Consider the following 22,735-nt stretch of genomic DNA (forward strand, 5'->3'; position numbering starts at 1 on the left):
GTGCATGCATAGGTAGTGGAAATGTACTCTAAATCATATGAATGGGTGCCAGACTGCAGCAACATGCCACCTTGTTCTCAGGTCACCCAGGCCAAAGATGATGTGTATCATTTTATCCCTGCTTGTGAGAGTGTGTGCATGTGTCGTGTACCAGCAGAGAGTCTCGGCCGAGTCCTGGGCGTTTGCATCTCCTGCCGTGCGTGGGGCAGCATGTGATAGCGCTTGGCCTCGTTGACAAGATCCCGACACGCCTCAGACGATTTGATCAGCTCCTCATTATCCACCACGTTGAGCAGATAGGACGGGTGGATGAAGGGAAGACGCACCACCGCCAGCAGCTCGGATAAACTCTGAAAAGAGAGGCAAAAATGAAACATAGAAGGTTTAGAGCTTGATGGTTGTTGTGAATAAGTGATGCTGTGAAATTTTAGGGCAAAAGCAGAAAAAGAAAGGAAAATCTGAATAAAAAAGTTAACGCTGTAATCTAATGTTTTTAATGATTATTACTTTAAGGGTTTTTAAAGTGCCACCGATTTGTTCTTTTCCATAAAAAGGCGTGTTTTGGGGTATGTGCTTGACCATGACGATCAGGGAACCAAACAAGTAAAATGTCCTCTTCCATGGCAACAAATGTAAACAAGGTTGTACTATACAATACAAGTGTTCAAAAAAAAAGGCAGGATCTACTGTTTTCATGGTAACCTTGTGATTAGCTTTCCCTGTATGAAGTGTATTTTTTTTTTAAGTGTGTTTGATTGTTACTGTATGTGGCTGTAGTCCAATTGGGGTCTAATTCATGTGACACCTAAAGCCAAAGTCAAAGCAAGCCCAAGAGTCACTGTTTCAGGAGAATCTTCGACAAACTTTAATTAAAGAGCCTCCATAGTGGGAGATTTGCCACACTAGTTACTGAGTCATGTCACACTCAAATGAAGGAGACTTAAGCTGCAGGCTTACTGCTCTTACTTTTCTATTACAAGCTTCTTTTCGCCAGGTCTGTCACAAAACCTTCTTTACAGTGCACAGGCATGTACAAATTTAAAAAATACATAATGGAAGCTAACTCTTTTTAGATGGCACATCCTATAAAGGCAATCAAATAAATTATATTAACATTTTGTTATTTTTAAAAATCATTCTGGATCATGAGATCACACATAAGCATCTGCAGGTCATTTGAAATAGGTCCACTGCTGACTGTTCTGACCCTGTGAGCTCAGTTGAAGCTGCAGCTTCAGCCAGGTGGTGACCTTGGAGGCACAGAGGGAATGAATGTGCTGAAAATATGGGTGCACACGGGCATAGTTTGTTCCTATTTTGAAACAGCAGGTGGACGGACCTGAATCTAATCATTTCCCCTTTTATTTGCTGATTGGATATTGCAAAAAATGTATCAAATTTCCCTGATTCTCAAAAGCCTGGATCAGGTTTACTGGAGACTCTGCTCATAACTGTGTATGCATCTGCTGTGGATGCAGTGCATGCTGGGATAGATAGCAATAACCTTGAAAAAAGTGAGTGAGAAAATGGTTATGTAGGAACACAAACAACTCTTCTTTCAGAACAGAGATAGTTTTAGAGTTAGCAGGCCATGAGCTCAAGCCATGATGGGGAACCTATGCCATGTTTTAGTTCCATGCACATTTTCTCATTAGCAATATAAAAAATAAGGAATGTTGGCGAGGCTGCAAAAAGAGACAGCATCTGGTCTGTGCACAAAGGTAAGGAGGGCTACCACATAAACATCCACCCAAAAAAAACACACCCACATAAAAACACAGTTTGGTTGATGTGAATGCAGAGAGAGACAGATGGATGCACTTCAATAGTGAAGCCTGTAGGAGGATTGTACTGTTCTATAATCATATGCCGTTTGTGTTCATAGTTGTTGTTCATCTGTTTGGTGTATTCAGCCTTAAAATTGATCAAGTTAACAAGAATGGATTGATTTGTACCGTAACAGAGTCAGATCTCCCCTGTATCAGTGTGCATGGAAGTGGGTGTATGGTGAATGGTAGTAGTTTGATGCCTAGTTGATTTTTCTTTGTTTAAACACAGCTCTCATTCTCTAGCCTTCCCTCTGCCCTGCTATTTTATCGCAGAAAAGTAAAACCACTCCATCTCTAATTCAAACCAACTTCTGTCTCCCACTGTTTCAACTCTTTTCTCGCTCTGCAGCTTCCTTTCTGCTCCTCATTCTTCCCCCCACACATACAGAGATATCAGAATGAATAATACAAAAACATTCACTGCTTATAATGAAATCCAAGATGTCAGGAAAAAGGGATTCTTGCTTCATACCAGGCATTAAGAAGACCAGAGCTGGAAAAAAATCTCATACTTGAGGCTCTTGTTTACACATTGAATTGAAACTTTATAATGTCATGACTAGACTTTTTTTGTTGTTTTTATTGAAAAAGATGTATTTTTAATGAAAGTTATCATTAGTATTTCAACAGAGTTTGCATGTGGCCATGTTGTAGGGTCAACAAATTGGACAATGTCTGTGTTGGCATCGTGGACAGTAAAAGCTAGCACAGGGAGGGGTGGCTCTGGGATGCTGGAGATCACTGTTCAGCTCTCTGGATGTGTTGTAGGACTTACTGAAGGAAACACTGGTAGAGGGAGGTTCCCATTTGACAACCCTAACAAAGTGCTGACTTCTCGCTGTGAGGGCCAAAAGTAAGGGCTAAACTCGGTTTGAGAACTTTTCACTGAGTGCTTCTCCTTTTAGTACTGCACAAGTATCTTGCGTTTACTTCAAATCTATCTTGCAGTATCTGCAAAGTACCCTGTCACAGACTCATGGATGTTGACAGTATCGTTAATATGAGTCCATTATATATATCATGTAAAGTAAGAGCACTTTGATTAACTGTAGCACCTCCTTGACTAATGCAATGTATTAATGCAAGTCAAATTTATGTGTAATGTAGGACTTGGCAGGGTGCTGTATTTATTCTTTGTGTTGTTAATTACAATGGTGTCTCCTTTCAATCACTCACACTTCGTAAACACATTTAATCAGCCATGTGTGGGATGATTTATCCTGTTTGCTTTGCACAGCTTTCAAATATCCCTGTGTATCTGTGCTTCTAGTTTACCAAACACTTTAATGCAATGTGGTTACAAACTTCTGTTAAAAGTTAACTTTTTGCCATTCAAACAAAAAGGCTCTTGCGATCTTACTACAGGTCTGTTTTTCCTTCATTTCCTTCCAGACTGATACATCTCAAAACTAGATGAGATAGATACTAGTCAACCTCTCGAGTGATCACTCTCATGCACTGGCAGCTTCTCCGGAGTACTGCTTAAATTTTCCCCCATGGACTAATGGTGGGATCTGCAATTTCCATCCTTTCCTCTCCACATGAATGCAATACTTATGTAATTTTGCATCATAGATCTAGACTCATAAAAGCTTCTGTGTCAAATGAAAGATTCAGAGCCTTCTGTGCATTTAGGAAAATAATTCTGTGCCCTACTACTTTGTTTATTGACAAACTTGTTTAATTAACATTTTGGACATATGGAAAGTGTATTCACAGGAGTCTGAAGACAAATGGCAACACCGTTTTTTGGCTTACTGTGTACTCAAACTTTTTTCATTCCTTTCTTCATTTGACAAGGAGCATTTTTAAGGAGTAGATGTGCTTATCTACTTTTATTCTTATGCAGCCCTGATAGCATGATGTGACCTCTCTGATGGTCTCTGCCTCAGTGCCAGCGGTTGACAGATGCCTTGTAGCCCCCACCACAGCACATCCGTTTCTAAAAATGCTGCTGAAAAGCTCATCCCAAAAAAGGCTCTCTTTTCCTGACTCTCTCACATGTTTAGTCAGGTGGACAGGGGATGTGAATGGGTTGAGTCTGGTGAAAGGCAGGGATAATGTGTCTAACAGGGAGCCTCTCAGATCTGTCAGAGGCAGCAGAGAAGACGCCATCCACCAACACTGATGATAAATGTCCACTGAGCTTTTCCTATTTCTCTGCTGTCAGTGAGGACTAACACCACTCACCTTGTGTGTTTGTTTAAGAGTGTGTGTGTGGTTGTGTGTGTGTGTTGACTCAGCAGCATCAAAAGCTGACAGGAGTCATCGTATCTATATATGCGTTGTTCAGAGCAGATAGGACTATGAGTCTGCACAAAAATAAATAATAGGCTCCCCAGTGCTTTAAAAGAGAGCTCTGTAGGACAATAAAACAGTGTGAATGACAAGTGTGCATTAAATAGAGCAAATGCTCATGTTTAGCCCTGCAGCACTAACAAACCCACTCAGCTGAAATGACCACCACTCAGCGTCTTTCTTCTGGTGACACATAATGGACGGGTAAAACATGCTCTCCAAAATGACACTTCATTTGGCTGCAAGAGATGATTTTGGCAAGCATGTTTGTGTGGGTGTATCTACACAACTGTATGTGTGGTTCAGCTGAAAGGATGGATGGGGATGAGAGATGCAGCTGATGGCAGGTGACAGGCACAATGTGTTCTCCTCTGAGGGCTTTTTCAGCAAGACGTCATTCAGAGAGCTTCTTTTGGCACATTTATTTCCATGTATTTTAGAATGTTTTTCTGCATGCAGTGTGTTGACATGACATTTTTTTGCCATGTTTCTCAACTGACTTTGAAATCCAATGGTATGGACCAACTTCCAGATTCATGATATAATGTAAAACCTTTGCACTTTTATCCTCAAATCTCACAGATTCATGGATAACTAATGTAGCCTCTGTATGTCTATAAAGCAGTCCACTGTAAATGAGATGTCTCTGACTCTCTCTGGATATGAAGCTGCAGTGGTTGACTGACTGTGGCTCAGCTGGCAGCACACATCAGGGCTGTAGGCCCTCTGGGCCAACATAGGACACAGATAAGGATTGGGGTCCAGAGTTCTCTGACCTGCTTCAATCCTGCCCACTCTCTGTGATGAGTTGTCAGACTGATATAGGAGTGATTTCCAGTGTTATGTGAAGGTTCATGCAGAAGAATAAAACATGAATAGGGACATTCTATGTATGCAAAAACAGCCAACTGGATCAGTCTTCTTGTGTTGTCTCCTCCAGAATCCACATTTGTCACACGCTGTGTCACACTGGCTGTGGCCCACAAGTTTATTTTGTCTATCTCTAAGATAGCTTAAGTTTCATCTTTTATGTGTGACCAGTCAGACATAAATCTCCTCAACCCTCTTCCCCAATTAACCTTTTCTGAAGAGTTGTGCAAGTATGAAAAGTTTTCATATTGAACTCAAAAAGAGAGTGACTACTTTAAAAGTAATGCTTGTGGTAAAAGGGTTATTTGTAGTTTTTACAGTGAATGGACCATAAAACTGTGAGGAGAGCTCAGCTTAAATCCTCGAGCAGCCTCAAAGCATTTCAGTCTTTCAATAATTTTCTGCTCTGACTTCATAATGATAATATTTGTTGGGGAATGATTTTTCTTATTAATTAGTACTTGGGGCAGAAAAACATCCCCTCATCACAAAAATTCAGTAGTACAAAATCCACAAAATTATGACTGAAAATGGATAAAAATATGGAATAATGACTTGCACAATGTTTTTTTTTAGCTTGAGAGCTGAGCTTCAAGGCAGGACACTGCTTCTGATGAGTGGACAGCTGTCTTAAGAATGGTGTCTTTGTGTCTCATAACAAACTATTATCAAACACTCTCCCTCTGTCTCTGAGCAATGTCCAGGCTGTTTTGTCACACCATCAGATGTTAGTGAAGCAGAGCAGAGACAGAAATTTGTTTATTTACCCAGCACCTTCAACATGCCACTTTCTGCTCTATAGCTTACAGCTTAAACTGCACAGTACACACAACCCTACAAAAACACAAAGTTGGACATAAAAGCACAAACTAAGCTAAAGGCTTAAATCTTTTCCTGCTTTAACTGAGTTTTGCTGTGATGTTCTTCCTGGCATGTCATTAAAAGTGTCACAGGTTCTAGGGGAGTGATTTCCTACTACTCTCTGACTCTGCACAGCAAGAAGAGATGGAGGAGGAGGAGGGTGGGTGATGAGCTGATGCTGGATCATGCATGTAAACTGAACCCTCTGGATCACAGAGCCTCCTCCTGAGGCATAATGGGAGCAAAAACACTCAGCTCACCTCCTCTCCTGTCCTCTCAGCAGGCCTGCTGGTTGTTTTTCTCGTTCACACACGCAGATAATTTGAATCTGACTGAGAGCTCGATCACATCTCTGCTGCCTGAATGTCATGGCTGTGCAGAGAGGAACCATCTGCTAGATATCAGATTAAATCAAAGGAGCTTGTCTTTCCTCTCTCTCTTTCATCATTCCTTACTCACTTCTTTCTGTCCTGCTTTGCTCCTTTCACTCAACCCAACTTAGCCATTTCCCCTCTCCTCATTTCTTTCTCTATTCAGAAATGAGGCGACCCAGGTGGGTTTTCTTAGGCACTGGACTGGTAAAACAGCCAAGGAAAACATACAGTTTCTTTCTACTTTTTTGTGCGTTGTTCCATTAAGTCACCTCTGTGCCTCCCCATTAGTGTAATATTACAGGAGTCTGTTACACTGAGCTGGTAGATGGTTTCTGATGACGACAGAGATCACATGTTATCTTAAAAACTGTGCATCAGCCTTGCTGGGAATTGGCAGAACAGAAAAACAGGCTACAGACGATGGATCATAAACCTTCATCCATGCTTTCTTTTTCATTGCATTCTTCCCTTCTTGTGTTACAACTTACTTAGCATCATCTGACCACTAACTTACTATTACAATGTGCTTGTAATGTTCATCTTCTTTGTATTACAGAATATTCCTCTACTAAACACTCATGCAGCCTGATGGACTTTTCCATAATCCCTGGATGCCACGCATCAAAGAAATCCTACAAATGATCCAAACAGGTGTAAAATTCAGATATTGATGTTTACATCTCATAAAAGTGGGAGTCAATGAAATAACTGATTGTGGGGATCAACAGCAATTGTGGTCCAGTTGATATGAGGTGGTCTTTTCCCTCTTTTGCTGCTTGATTAAGGATCATTGCTCTGTATGAACAACTCATCAACTGACGGACTGCTGTTATTTATGTGACAATAACCCAACCTCCTTTTTTAAGCAGCCATGAAATATTTCAGGACCAGCAGATTTATAAAAATGGCATGAGCTAAGACTTTTATTCACACTGGATGGATCTTTTGTCTTAGTCTTTAGAGCTGCCCATTTATCTTTTCATGGATGTGAGCTGATGCTCTGACCACATGGTTCATTGATTCCTTGCTTGCTAAAATCTGACATGCCGTATCTCATTGCAATACCTTTTTATAGGAAGAAATCTTGGACTTTGATTAACAGCCTCCAAGAATAAATCAAACACCTGTTAGACATACAGAAATAAAAAGAGACTGGATATTTCTGTTTTTGCCGTTTTCCTGCAGCACCATATGTCACAAACAAAGTAGCAGAGCTCATTCTGCAGACAAAGCTCTCCTGGGATCATGCAGCATAGTCACATGTGGCCCAGTTGCCCTGTATCTTGCCAAAGAACATTTTATTTGGCTTTAGACTTGTCAGCTAAATGCAATTATATTTTTGCATTCAACCAGAAGGGAACTTATATGCAAAGGAACATTAAAAATGAAGAACATAAAGAACAAAACTGCAACTTTTCTCTCTATGTGGCTTATTTCGGTTGGATGTTGACCTCTAACTCCCCTGTATTTCTCAACTATACAAGGCCAGACATCGATTTGCTCTGATCATATGTCATGTCTGCATGATGGTGTGCTTAAATGAGCAACCGTACTGTGTTGAGTGGTAGAAGTGTGTTGAGCAGGTGTACCGTACTTAAGTGTGGTACAAAGCATTCACACTACAAACACATACTGGATGTTTTGGGGGTCAAACGTGCTAGAGCACAGTATGGACTGGTTATTGTGAGAGCATCCATAAACTACTGCAGTGTTTGACTACATTTAAAGGACACCACGCATTGAGAAGGAGTCACCTGTCTGTTTTTGCTGTGTAGCTCTCAGAGCTGACAGAACAGCCACACTAATACAGCTCTGCTCACAGACAGGATCTTAACTGTCAGAGGGAACAAAAGCTTTACCTCACTCTATAGTCTAATGATACTCAAACATGTGAGATGATTTTAAAGGACACTGAGCAGACAGACTCTTCACAGTCACCAGCTCTCTTTTTCTTACCTCCACTCTGGAGTCTGGCTCTTGTCTGATCCACTTGATGACCATCTCGTAGACCAGCTCTTCAGCCTTGGTGTTGAGACTGTCATTGGACAGGTAGGACACCAGATCCTCCTTGGACACATTCAGAATCTCTTCCTGCCCCGCCACCTGAAGACAAAACAATTAATATTATGAAGTAAATATCAAGGATTTATTTTTTTTTAGGCTGAATTTGTTCAAAGTTTCTTCAATAAGGCATGATATGGGTGTATAGTAAATGTAATTATTCAGTTGTTGACAAGATTTTCAAGAATGCAATCTTATTGATCCATCTATCAGTACTTGGTGATCAGTCATGTGACCGCACAATTTTCCTCTTAAAAGAGCTTCATTATTCTCATGCTGAATTTGAATAAAACGATATATTTTTTATGAATAAAGTTAAAATAGGCTGAACAATTTTGAAACAAATATTTATTTACTTATTGCAAATGCAATATGAACTGTATTAAAGATGAAGAATCATCTTTTATGTCATTCTCATTTTAAAATAAATCTAGCATCTTTTGCGATTTGAAAATTGCAGTAAGCCGAATTACGATTTGATCTATAATTCAATACACTGCTCAGCCTTAGTTATAAACTGACAAGTTCAGTGGCTGGTTTCGGCTGAGAAATCTACCCACCTCTGGAAAGTTCTGCAGTGCAAAGGCTTTGGCCATGTTGTGGAGCTCTGTGCATCTCATAGCTTCAGCCATAGCCAGCACTCCCAGACAGTTCGCTGCAGTCAGCTGTTTCTCTGCAGTCAATAAACAAAGCCAGAGATAGAGAGAAGACACAAGAGAGAGACAGAGACACAGGAAGATTGATTTAGACAGAGAAACATTATTCAAGACATCCATAAAAAGGTACTTTTACTATAAAACCCAAAGCAGACAATCAGCTGCAGGCAGCACAGACTCACAGTCTAACAGGGTGTGTATCTGCCTGAGACTAAAGAACAAGTATAAAATCTCAAAACAGCTCTGATGACAAACAACAGGAGGAATCGATCGCTCACAGCCCAGGCAGAAGGTTCTGGATGTCAGGGAGCAACACTGGGGATCAGCAGGACCACTTTAAAGAGTGTCTACTACAACCAAACACTCACAAAGGCTCTCACACACACATACTACATTAAAATACCCTGATAATCAGGCCAGCAGGAATAGTGTTTACGCTACAGTCTGTGATCTCTTATAAGAGTACAGCATTTGAGGCGCCCAGTCTGTAATTTAAGTTTTTTCTTTTTACCCCAACACCATTTATCAACAGAGTGCAAAGTGTTTCCGTTGTGTAGTTCACGCACACACCTGCGGGCACACACACAAATCAGCAGGGTCAGTGACCGCTGAAAGGAGTCTGGTTAATCAGCAGCCATCAAACGGAAGTAGAGCAGGATCTTTTATCAGGGAAGACAGAGTCTAAAGTTATTTCATAGTGCATTTCTGCAGCAGCGCCGTAATAAACCTCTGCCATCTACCTCTACCTCAAGACATTCATTTGGATACCATGATAGCATGATAATGCATGCCCCCATCTGTCAGTTCACAATGCATTACTGCATTGCACAACAGTAAGGTAGCATAGCACAGCAGGAGCTCCATATCCACAGTCAGACCTGCACATACGCAGTGCTGTGCTCCCTCGCGGGCTCCACTGATCCCATTTTGGCCTCTGTAACGCCTATGTTAATGACTCTGAATGTAGCCAAGAGGGTGGGGTGTCACCTTGTCCCCCCTTTTTCCTTTGTGACATTCATAGTGAAGGAGAAGCATCACAAGCACACGTATATCCTGACTTTAAATGGCAACATAAACTGGACTGGAGTCTCTTTCCTAAACAAATACGAGCTGATAAAGGTTCGCTTGTGCTTCTTCAACTGAACCAAGCTAAAGATAAAACAAAGAGAACAGAAAAAACCTCCTGCTGCATCAAAATGAGGATTCAGGAAGACACAAAAGGCTGTCTGAAAATGTCTCTCTGTTTTGTCATCCAAGCTGATGAACACTTCTTTCACTGTGTCTGGTCACAAACTGGGGACAAGGTATTACACATTCCTTTCACCAGTTTCTCCAATACCTAACAGCCAGGTTTATAGTTTCATTATTTAGAGAAAAAAAGAGTATCTGAAAAACAGATCAGCCATCTCAAATGTGTGAGAAGCCTTTTTATTATGGTAAATATTTTTGAATGTAAAAACTTGGAAAATGTTATTTCTGATACTACAGTAGTAAATATTTTCAGTATTGCTGGCACACAAAATGTGTTTGTATTTGCTAGAAGTTCTCTGTGAATAAAAGTCGACAGAGTATAACTAGGTCGAGGCAATGTTTATCATTGTCCTCAGTGTATTTGTTACAAACTCTAGTATTATCTGACACAATATCAATTCTTATCTTCCCAAGGACACAACATGCACCTGTATTTCTCCCTGTGAAATCCAATGAAATGTCATGAATCTTGTCAAGCAAAACTGGTCGACTTCTCACATGCAATGAAGTCTACAAATGGTTTCCATGCTCTCAACAGTCTTTTCCCCCAGAGGATTAAAACAAATCAATAACGTGGGCTGCTGCTTCTTTGACTTTTGTTCATTGCTTTCCTGTCCCTAACTTTCTTTTTGTAACATGCACTTCCCAAAGACCTAAAACAAAAACCTGACAGAGCTTTTCTGGTTGAGTCCCTACTGGTACTGTTCTTTTTTTTTTTTTTTTTTTTTTTGATTAATCAAGGCCCATTTAGGCACAGGTCCTACAATTTAGCTTAGTGTATATGCTTAGCAACAGATATTCTTGCTTCATTTTTGTTTCTTTACAAAAAATAATTTCATTTGCTAAAACTTTTCTCTTGTTTGCTTTTCTTTCATCCAACTTCATCACTGCTCGACTTTCCAAACCATCTGCAAGCATCAATCCTGCTATTTCATGATTTCATCTACCGGTCAGATTTGACATGGTCACTCTTATCATCTACTTGAAACGCCACAAAAAGATACTACACTTGACTTCAGCCAAGGACCCAGCAGGAACTTGCTATGGGCTGTTTGAAAGTAGGCCGCAATTGCTACGATTTGAGGATACTGATGGTATTAACTTTGCATCATAGTCTTAGGGCGCTTTCACAAACTGGAGTTTGTTTGCAATTAGTTTGGTTGTTTGCACTGGCTTGAAGCTGACCACCATACTGGACCGAGGCTGCCTGAAAAGGAGGACCTTGGTCCAATTTCATCCGCACTCTGGTGCGTTTAATTTGTGATGAGAGCACAATCCGGCCTAACTCAGGAAATATTGAGCTTTTTTGGATTAAAAAAGCTACCGTAGCCAGAGAAATATGTGTTAAACCCCACCAACAGACCTGAGTGTCCTTTTTTTCGTCCTCTTATCAGACTGTTGTCTCTGTGAGAAATATTACAAAGGAAGTGGATTATTTAAATACATAAAATTTACCTGATTTATATTTATTGGGTTACCTTTGGGTAAATTATGCAAACTGAGATAAATTAATGAATGCACACACTGCTCACTCTGCCCCTTTGACCCACACAATGACAGATGCACACACAGCAGTGTTAATTTTGTCAATTAAATCTATGACTAGAAAAGGGAATCAACATCAATAAATTTAATGATCCCCATCCCTAGATAACAGTGAAGTCTTCCCTATCAAGAATCATAAATATCAGACATGCTTGATATCTGTGATTCTACTCAGGAATCTAACTCTGGATCAACCAACAAATGCTGAGGAGGAGTTGAAGTGGCTCTTAAACCTTTTGACCAACAGCTACATCATGCCGACTTGCAGTAATATAAGCCATGCCCCTAATTATCCATAATACTGTATCCATATTTACACCAACACAGGTGACGTATATAAAGGTTCACCACATGTAAAACGTGAACCCATGAAGGCATGAATTATTCCGACCAAATTCCTGAACCAGGCTGTAAATATGTTAATTTCTGGTTTAATAAACAGCATGGCTTTTTATCATGGCTGTGTTTGTGACTTCTGGTGCTTCTACAACCAGCCTCAAGTGCACAGCAGTTTTTGCACTACCACACTGGCTTCAATTTTCAGCCACGGAGGTTGGGAAGACAGTAGGATTCTCACACACTGGTTTGCTTTGGAAACAGGAAAAAAGGAGCCCCATGTACCAGAGACAGGGAGGAAATCATTTCCTGTGGAAGTCATTTTGTGAAGTTGTTCATTATAATAAATGACAATAACTGAGAAAAAAAATTGATCTATGTTACATGCATGCACACTTGCAACCAAAGGCATAAAAACACACACGCTCTCTTGTGCTTCATGCTGCTCTTACCAAGGAAGGAGACGCAGACTTTACAGAAGGTGTTGAACTGGAACTTGTTGGCGGCCTCCAGCAGCGTTTTGGCGTTGGCCGAGTCGATGATCAGCGATCCCGTGTAGACAAACTCAAGCAGCTGCTCCAGCACGTCGGCGCTGATGTTGCTCATGTTCAGCTCCAGCATCTCCCCACTCCTCGTCTCCTTTGATGACCTGATCGACCAATCACGGCAGAGAGAGGAGAGTTAGGTCCGAGGATAAAACTAACAAAAAAGGAGAGGGATACAGATACAACACCAACATTCATAACACACCTGGGCAGTACGAAAGTGTTAAGAAAATAAGAGACTATTTACACAAGAAGGGTTTAAAGAAAGAGGGACAGAGACACAGCTTTGGATGGTTTCTACTTTTCTACATTTAGCTATGTTGCTGCATCTGGAACAAAATCTCCTCTCTGAACAAAGACAAACATTATTGCATTGCTTAATGCTTTTCACACGAGTGTGTTCATGTATGCATAGTTTCAGAGGTGGACATGCATACATGGCAGGAGCATATGAGCTATGAAACAGAAACAGAGAAACAAAGTGAAAGCACCATTCAAACGCTGACAGATGACAGAATGCAAAAGATGCTGGTTAAAGTGTGTTATACTGGACAGCTCTTGAGTCTGCACTGCTGTTGTGTGTATCTGTGAGTGATTAGCAGTGCGGAGTATCCACTCAGACTTGCGTGGTGTAAGAGGTGCCAAGGAGGGCTTATATGAGCAAATTAAACAGAATATGATCCGTTTGCAATGCAGGGCCTGGGATGTCTAGGAGGGATCGGGGTCTGATTTCAGCATGATCAAATTGCAAAGAAAAGCTCACATGAAGGATTCCCTTTGGGAGGAAGACAGAGTTAAATAACAGCTCAGCAATAGGGCTGTGTGTTATCAGTAAAATTACAGTTCAAAAGTAAATGGAAATTATTTAGATAAAATTTGTAGAATTGAAAAAGACTTACATTCTTAGTTGGACCTTGATGTGTGTCTTAGTTTGTTAGCATTATGTTAACACACACTGAAAATTACCATTGACAGGAAAAGAGATTGAGATTCACCCTTGTTTATCTTAAAATAATCTGTTCTGCTTAGCAATGCTTAGTAAAATAGACCAAAATTGATCATTTATTTAAGGTAAGAGATGCTGTATCAGTTTCTAAGCATCTCTAAGGTCGGCTACTCTTCAGTTGTGCAAACTAGCACTACTGCTTTTTTCTTTTGTTAATTAATGGTAGTAAGCAAACAGCTTTCAAATGCACTACAGCCACCATCTGGCACCAACACCACATTACAACCATGCTCTTAAATGTAACAAAAATGTAAATTTTAAAAATGAGATAAAAGCTGTAAGACACTTGTGGATTCTTTGAAATAAATCAATAGCTTTTTAAATATTTGCAAATCATGGCCCACCACCAATGTGTAATTTCCCGTGTGAAACAATAATCCACTCAAGGGCAAAATCAGAGGAATTAAAGCTCTGCATAATTGCCGACACACACAACTATGTCTGTCTATGCTGTGGACTCCATTAGAGGAGTACCTTCCTTTTAGATAGACAGAGGAGGATGTTTGCTTTTGTCACTTGTGGTTGTGCAAAGGTGCATGTGTGCATTTTCCTTTTATTGTAGGAACTGGTTTGCTGGATTAGAAATCATGGCAGCCAGCATATAGTGAGACACAGAGACAAACAAACAAGAGGAGACAGGTGGATGGAATGGTCAGAGTGCAGTAAGAGACAAGAGGTTTGGGGCTAAAGAGGAAAGATGAGAAAGAAGCAAACATGAAGGGAGGCAGGGTGAGACGGTCCTTCCACAGGGAGCCAGCAGCCATCCTTCAGAGGGAGGGGTTGGATTGTTCCATGACTGTGATAACCCCCCCATCACCAGAAAAAATCCACCATCACACCTAAACAGAACCTTTGTCCTCGCTGCAATACTCATCAGCAGCCTGTAGTGTATGAACTGAGACATTAGTCGTCATTTCAAAGCAGAACTCAGGAGGTGAGAGGGGAGAAGACATCCAAAAATAAAATAGACAATGGTGTGTTTCTCTGGAAAAACCAAGAAATGTTCTCTTTTCTTCCTGCAAAGCAAAAAAACAGTGTTATGGTGGGTCAGTAAGACAGAAAAATGGAGGGGGAAGTGTGGTTCAGGGTTAAAGTGATGGAGGGAGAGAAGATGACAGGAGGGAGCTAAAAATAAAAGTGCATGCTCACCATCCTGCTCAAAAAATGCGACAGGAACCAGCTCAAGTGGCACTTTGTTTTGTCTGAGCACTTATTTAATGGAAATTACTTTTTCCTGAGCCTCCTAAAGAGTTGGGTATTTATGCAGCGTCTGATTGCAGACTTGAATTTAAATAGCGAGAGAGGGAGTCAGGGAGGACAGGAGAGACAGAGGAGGGGGAGAGAGGAGGGTGAAGGAGGAGAAAAAATACTTTAATTACAGTGAGTCTGTGTTGTAATAGAAATGTGAAGGGAATAATATAATGCCCTGTGTTTCCCTCTGGCTGAGAAGAGGGGAGTAGTGCTCTCATGGCTCAGCTGCAGTGTTCATTCAGAGCGGACACTGTAATGGGCTTTAACACAGCTCTCTACCAGCTCACAGTCATAACACTCCGTGACTCACACATAGAAAGCTCCTGGACTCACACGTGGCAAGAGAAAAACAAATAAAGCATGTGTCAGGACTGCTTATAAACCCTGGAGCTTTTTGCATTACTGTGGTGCAGAGACGCGGTGGTCATAAAATAAGGGTACCTGCAGAGCTCACTGATTGGAAAATCTAGATGAAGTAAAATGGAATAACCTGAGGTGATCTGTCTCACTGTTCTGTGCACTTTAAATGCAAGGGTTAAATGTTTAAGGGTGAGGGGGAAAATGGGTGTGATGTCAGAATACTGCCAAATGCATGTACACGAATAAGATTAGAGCTGCAAGCAAAAGCCAGGGCCACTCACACATAATATACGTATTTGTGTGCACTTTTCCAGCACTCATGAGCAATATTGCTCTACTTGAGTGCACATTGATGCAACCTGAGAGCACCAACTATGTTTTGTGCACTGTTAGAAGTAAAATTAGTAGCTTTCTCTGCTTGCATGAATAAAAAATGTTCATTTTTAACTCAATGTGCAGACACAGTCACAATGTATAACTGAATATGACTGGTTATAGTGATAGAGTCCTCCTCTTCTATCATTGGATGTAATGAGTAAGAGAACAGTGTAATGAGAACAGTGCTATACTCCTTCCAGTTTGCTTCAAGGACCTGAAAACAAGCAGAGGATGAACTATATATGCTTGTTTGAATGGATATTAACCGCCACCAGAGAAATGGCTGTGCATACGCCATATGTAAGGGATTTTTCTAATTACCATTTGCATTTTGGATGACTCACTAAACACCGTCACACAGGGAATTGTCATGCTTTAAAATAATGAGGGGGAAATACATCACAAACTCATATCCTGGACAGTGTTTCTATTCAGAATTACGGCTGAAAATTGGCTGTAAAATGTCAACATTTTGGGGCGCAGGTGGCTGAGTGGTTAAGGTGCGCGCCCCATGTAAGCGGACGCCCAGGTTCGAATCCGGCCTGAGGCCCTTTACCGCATGTCTCTCCCCCGCTCTCATCCCTGTTTCCGACTCTATCCACTGTCCTCCTCTATCAAATAAAGGCACAAAAATGCCCAAAATAAACCTTAAAAAAGCTCTCTGTTGTTATAATAGATTTTCAGTTTCAGGAATATATTTCTGGAAATTTGAGGACTCATAAACTTATATCATAAACAAAGCAGTGCAGTATGTGCATTTTGGCAGTATTCTTCAGTCACAGGGTCTGTCCTAACATTTGGAGGCAGCATTACATCTCCAGGTGTCCAGGCAGCATAAAAGAATTTTGTATTTGCATGCCACACATTCAGATGCAAAGACATACTTAAGCATGCATGAGCCAAAACACACACAAGCTTTAACTTAAATATGTCTGCACATTTTACACACTCGTTTACAGGGACCTGAAAATGGTTGAAATAGAACGGAATAAGATGGATGAGCAATGATGTGCACACATTACACAGGGAGATAGCATCTCTTTCTGTGTTGCTTTACACCTTACAGGTTAGCAGTATACATTGCAATTTAGGACAACATTAACCTGAATAGATTTTCTGCTTAATTAAAGCTGCACTGGACAAGTGATTTGAGCTGTACACATGAGGGTGTAACTGTGGGTTTATTTTCTCCTATATATATATATATATTTTTTTTTATTTTTTATTTTTAATTTTTTTTTAATTTTTAATTTAACAAATTAGTTTGGTATTCTTCAAAGGCGTAAGGCTGTTTTTATTTTGAGTCATGTCTTATAATAATGCAGAGTCCATTTTAAAAGTCATTGAGATTTTTTTATGACTTCAGCTAGTGACTGTCTTTTTGATTGTCGCCGTCTAAACATCCTTCATCCATCGCCATGCAAATGAGAACAATCCCACACTGACACACAAACACAACAAAGGCAGCATAAAACTTTAAGTCCAGGAGACTCTCAATCAAGCTGAAAACACTTGCAAGGATTGAAAGTAAGGACGTGGAACGGGGGAATTATGGCACTCTCAGGAAAACAAGGCAGATAAAGACAGTTTGGTGAAAGACTTCACACGGTTAAGGAAACATCAAGAAACACTGAAATATCAGTTTCTGGCACATTTATACACACACTATTTAAACTTAAACAAACATAGGTATTGAGGACAAAAGGAGGATTGTAGTATGATGAGCAGGACACAAAGGGAATACTTTGATCCACATCAGATACAAATATTAGAAGGCTGGTGTTAATCTGTGAAAGTGGAGTTTCAGTAAACTGACAGATTTGTTTTGTTGTCAACTGAAATGTCATTTTAAATACACTAATCAGGCTTTATGAGCGAAACAGGGAGTCATTTTTTCTAGCAAAAACAAGGATTAGCAACAGAAAAATAAAGTGGCTTTGGGGACCAAAACTCCTTTTCCCACATGAGACAGTGGTGACTTGCCACCCTAAGTGTGAAATGTTTCATTCTTTCATTTTGGCTCTTTGGTGAGTTTAAAACATCCCCAGTCATGGAACATTTTCACTGCTCATTAAAATGGAAATGTGGTTAAATTACTCTACATGAGGAGGAAAGGTGATGAGGAAGTGTGACCTTTATAATCCGCTTTCAGATACATTCATTTGAGAGGGAAGAGGAAGGAATGGCTGCTGGCCCTGTGCTAGGAACCAAAGTCTTCACACACCTGCAAGAGAGAGAGGGGAAGGGAAAAAAGCGACACAAATGTTCCCTATGAAAAGAACAGATTGGATCAAGAGCTGGTGGGAGGGGGGGAAGAGAAGGCAAACCTTTTCACCAGGTCCTTGAAATACAAGCTGCAGGAAGCTAGAACATTTTGGTGGACTTCAAACTCTTTGCCTTCAACTATTATTTTCAGGTCTGTAAACTCTTTCTCTCTGCGCTGCTGGTTCAACTCCTTCAACATTTCTGGGGAACAAAAAAGACAAACAGACAGCCACAGAATTGAGATTAGAATTTCTTTTCTATTTCCATACAAACAAAACAACAATTGCATGACAACAAGAATAGAACAAAATGTTGGAAAGTGCAGATTGCGTGACACAATATTGCTAAACAGTCTACAGAAGCAATGCTCATTATCTAACAGAGAAGAGGTAATTTGTGCAGATTGAGCAAACATTTCAAATACAGGATCAGGTATGAATATAAATATGTAACAGAAGAGCATGCATGTAACAAAAGAAATAATAATAAGCACTGTTTTTATATACTGAGCCGAGAAATATGACCCCCAAAGCACGCATGCATTTAACATAGGACTATGAATGAATGAGAGGCTATCCTTACTATGGAAAGGTTCTTAAAAAATGTATCTGACCTGTGTTTATGTGAAAAGCAGAGCTGCAACTTTAATGAAGGGAGACTGAATGAGATTATAAAGTGTCTAAAGGAGATGTGGGCTGAAAACAGATACTGTTGATGTATTATTCATACTAAAATAAAATTCTTTGGTTTCTCACAAGAGCTCAACTCTACGAAGAGTTGACCTTCAAACATCACTCAATGAGAAAACAACTGATTATTCACCAGCAGCATCATATTTTCTCTCACTCGCTTCTGGACAATTACAGCCCCTCTGTCCTTTCACAATGGCCCGTATAAAGTGGTCTAAAAGCTCCATGTTGGGTCTGGCATTACTGCAGCCTTGGGTCAGAGGCTCTTGTTTCTTTGCGTCTTAATGAGGCACCATGAGAGGAAGCTGAGAGGGAAAATCAGCGGGAGATGAGCAACTTGTTCTACAGCCTTAGGATTGAGAACCAACACTGTAGCTCTGTTAATCTGCTGTTGAGAATGCCACCAACAGAGAACGCTAAGAGATTCAAATGAAGAGCTACTGACACAACAGGGCATGAGTTTGGAGAAAGCCACCTTCATACTGTCATCTTAGAATAAACATTTTATACAGACTGCACGGTCAACATCTATTTGGCACAGAGCACAGTCTGAGATAAAGGCACATATTCCCTGCTGGAGGAAGATAAGAAAGAGATACATGATGAATTAGAAAAGTAGGGAAGGAAACCCTCCCATACTTAAATTTAAACTCATCAAGACACTGTTTTAATACTTCTGTGTTTGTAATGCATTTGACTCATCAGTCCAGCAATTAATGTGGGAAACTAGAAAGATGTGATTGAATCAGTGACACCAATTGATGCTGAACTAAAGGAATTTGTCTTTAACATGCTAAAAATGGTCTGAATTCATGCCACACTCACAGCAGAAATTCAATTAAACCCAAAATGACACTCAACTCTTTTTTTTGACTGAATCTGCTCTCATTTAGCACCTTCATTCTCCTGACTGACACTGGGAGCTCAGCTTTGAATCCATTCAGCAGATGAAATGATACAGAATAAAGACACATGACAAATAAGGTGCAATTCAGAGAAGCCTTGGTAAAAGTCTTTTCTCTGAGCGCTGCATCCTTCACAGTTTTTAAATCAAAGAATTACTGAGCAGAGAGAAAATGAGCTGCTTATTAAGCATGCTGAATACAGAAGAGAAGGAAAACACAATAATAGATCCAGTTTTTGACAACATGACAGAGCAGCATGAGTTAGAGTGAAACATACGTTCACATGCAAAAGCCTCATCTTTAATCCCTCTCTCTCTCCTTATCTCTCTTTTCACCTCTGCTGCCTGTCAGTTGGCCAGCTATCTGATGACTGTGTGAGCATGAACCGTGAATACTGAACACACGGTTTGTGAATCTCCAGCGACCGATGTGGCTCTCACCTCCAATCAGCCGCAGAGCGAACCACCCGTTTGCCTCAAGAATAGAGAAAGTGAGAGAGGAGGAGACAGAGAACTCAGCCTGCCATCACACAATGGCCGCCTCCCTCAGAGCTGTGCTGACACACCTGAATGTCTGATGGAGGAGATAATAATGACCCCCCCAGAACACCTTAACAACAGCAGAGACCATGAAACTGCTCATGGCATCCTCTTTCTCAGCTTTGGTATGGAGTATGTGAGGCAGAGCTGAGCTCAATGGGACCACAGCGGCTTTGAAACAGCAGACGACTCAATACTCTGAGAGTCTCATGAGGGGAGTCCACACAGATGAAGAGGAGAAGTTTTCCTTTGGTAGGGATTAAATGCAAACTCACATAGGCTAAAATTTGCGACAGGCTCCAAGCAGTGCTGAAATGTGCTAGCGTAGTTCCCATCCTCTAAGCTGTTCACTAAAGGACTGATGGCCTGAGCTGGCTCTTCCTGATTGGTTGACACAGCTCACAGGGTGAATGAAAACAGGCCCGACTCTGCTTTACAGCCTAGTAACTCTACTGCAAAACATCTGAGCGCTAGGGCCAATGGGGTCCCCAACGTGGTTTCCAGCACCCAATCAGAGCACGCTGTGTCCCCCTTTACTATGAGGTGTAGTAAGTCCTCTAAGTGTGCTGTCATTGGCTGCTGTAAAGGGGCGAGGCAGCACGTCATTGGCTGCAGAACTCGGAGCCATTTTAGGGTTCTACTTTGGTTTTACATGTTCTTCTGTGAAACACCATTTTGTGTTCACGCCAAGTTTTAAGTAAGAGAAAAAAAGTCCTGAAGAGCTCATAATCTTGACCATACTGAGCTAAAAAAAAAAAACAAACAAACAAAAAAAACCAGATCAATATGTAGAAATCTCTCAGAGTGAGCAAAAAGACACACAGGACGAGGTGGGCTGTCATACATATGTTCTCTTTTTCATACCCCTCAGGAAATATATCATTAGATTTTTGGTTTTTTGCAGCTGCTTACAAATTGTCTTAAATGTATTGAAGATAAAAAGAAAATTGAAATTAGAGACAAAAATAAAACAGTGAGCGTAAAATAAAGGAATAATCTTTTAACTCTGTTGGAGCAAATTCAAGAAAAGAAAGATTTTAATTAGCTGTGCCTTTGCTGTTATTATTCCTACTTAACTTTAATTTTAACGTTTTACTTTTAATTACTATGTTTGATTTATATGTAAGGTTTTTTATTAATCACATTATTTACACTATAGTATTTTTATTTATTATTGTTAAATATGCTTCATGTTTGCTGCCACTTTGTACCCCCTTTAGGCCGTGTGTTTGTCTAAAAGAGAGCTTTAAATAAAGAGTGAAATGGGTCAGACAGAGTGTAAAAAGGAAAGAGATGGTACTAAAACATCTACATATGTCAATCATAATTATTATTTTTATTTATCACTCATTTTTTATCCAATCTTTTCTGATATATTCTGTGTGTCTACACCGTTGAACATCCAGTTGTTTGCACATTCATGTACTGCTGGAAGACAATCAGTGTTTGGCAACACAGAGTTCTACTCTGACCTCTTCACTCCTCCTAATTATGAATCTGTGTAAATGATAAAAGAAGTATGACCCACACCTGCTCTTTTCTAAAGTGTTTTGTGACAGCATTTGTTATGAATTGGTGCTATACTAGTAAAGGCTGATTGATTTTAAACTTAGAACAATCACTTCAACAGCTGATTAATAACATTTAAGGCTGACACAATGATTTTTAAGCTTTGTCAAAAAAAATAAATACAAAACCTTTTTTTGGTAATTTTGACCACTTCCCACATAATTCTTATAAGTATAACTATATTCATTATTATTATTATTATTATTATTATTATTATTATAACTAATATTTTTACCAGCACAATGACAAAATCTATAAGATGGTCGTATTTTTATTTCCGTAAAAAAAAAAAAAAGCCTGAAATACTCAGTCAAACTGAAAGAAAGAAATTTGATTAGAGAATTTAATTTACATTGAATTTAGAATTTAAATTAAAGCTAAAAATTACATTCAAAGTATTTTTTTTTATTTTTGAGTGCTTGGTCCATAATATGAAACTTATTTTGTATAACCCGTTTTGTTTCACAGAAATATGGGGGCACAGATGGCCTAGTGATTTAAGGGGCGCCCCATGTACGCGGCAGTCCGGATTCCAATCCGGCCTGTGGCACTATCCTGCATGTCTCTTCCCAGCTCTCTCATTCCTGTTTCAGATTCTATCCACTGTCCCCCATTATCAATAAATGCATAAAAAGACCAAAAATAAACTGTAAAAAACGTTCCGTTACATCTTTGAGAAGACATCCAAAAATTAAAGTTGTCAATGTATTGTTTAGTTAGAAAAAATATTTTAAAATAAACTGTAAAAAAAAAAAAAATTAAGTTATCTTTTAAATAATTTTAATCAATGTTTAGGATTTTGTAAATAATTATTAAAAATTATTCAAAATGAAGCAAAGACGACTTACAATAATGACAAAAATATAGCAAAGATTTCAAAAAAGTACAATTATTTAATTTTTAAAATAGTAAATCCAAGGTTTTCTACAATCATTTTTGATTTTTTGATAGCACAACATTTATAACATCACAGCTAAAAAGCTCTCAAGCAGACAGATGGCACAAAATCAGCATGGAAGACTTTTGTTGACTGAGATATTTTTTTTATAAAAACCCTAAAACTTTTATTTGGTATTCTATTTTATATTAAAAATGAAAAACAAAACAAAACAAAAAACACACAAAAAAACAAACAAACAAACAAACA

The 22,735-nt window shown here is 39.7% G+C and overlaps 1 protein-coding gene across 2 annotated transcripts in view; it reads right to left on the reverse strand.

Moving 5' to 3' along the window:
• The window catches only part of LOC121521352 (kelch-like protein 29), a 182,298-nt gene that overhangs the window by 40,279 nt on the left and 119,284 nt on the right, over positions 1-22,735 (reverse strand). For both annotated transcript variants that reach the window (XM_041805295.1, XM_041805294.1), the window contains 5 exons: positions 17,949-18,087; positions 12,534-12,730; positions 8,854-8,966; positions 8,189-8,335; positions 152-350 (listed from right to left, as the gene is read on the reverse strand). In XM_041805295.1, the coding sequence (XP_041661229.1) occupies positions 152-350; positions 8,189-8,335; positions 8,854-8,966; positions 12,534-12,730; positions 17,949-18,087 (795 nt within the window). The remainder of the gene's footprint in view (positions 1-151; positions 351-8,188; positions 8,336-8,853; positions 8,967-12,533; positions 12,731-17,948; positions 18,088-22,735) is intronic.

Source organism: Cheilinus undulatus, linkage group 14, assembly GCF_018320785.1.
Source record: "Cheilinus undulatus linkage group 14, ASM1832078v1, whole genome shotgun sequence".
NCBI classification, from domain to species: domain Eukaryota; kingdom Metazoa; phylum Chordata; class Actinopteri; order Labriformes; family Labridae; genus Cheilinus; species Cheilinus undulatus.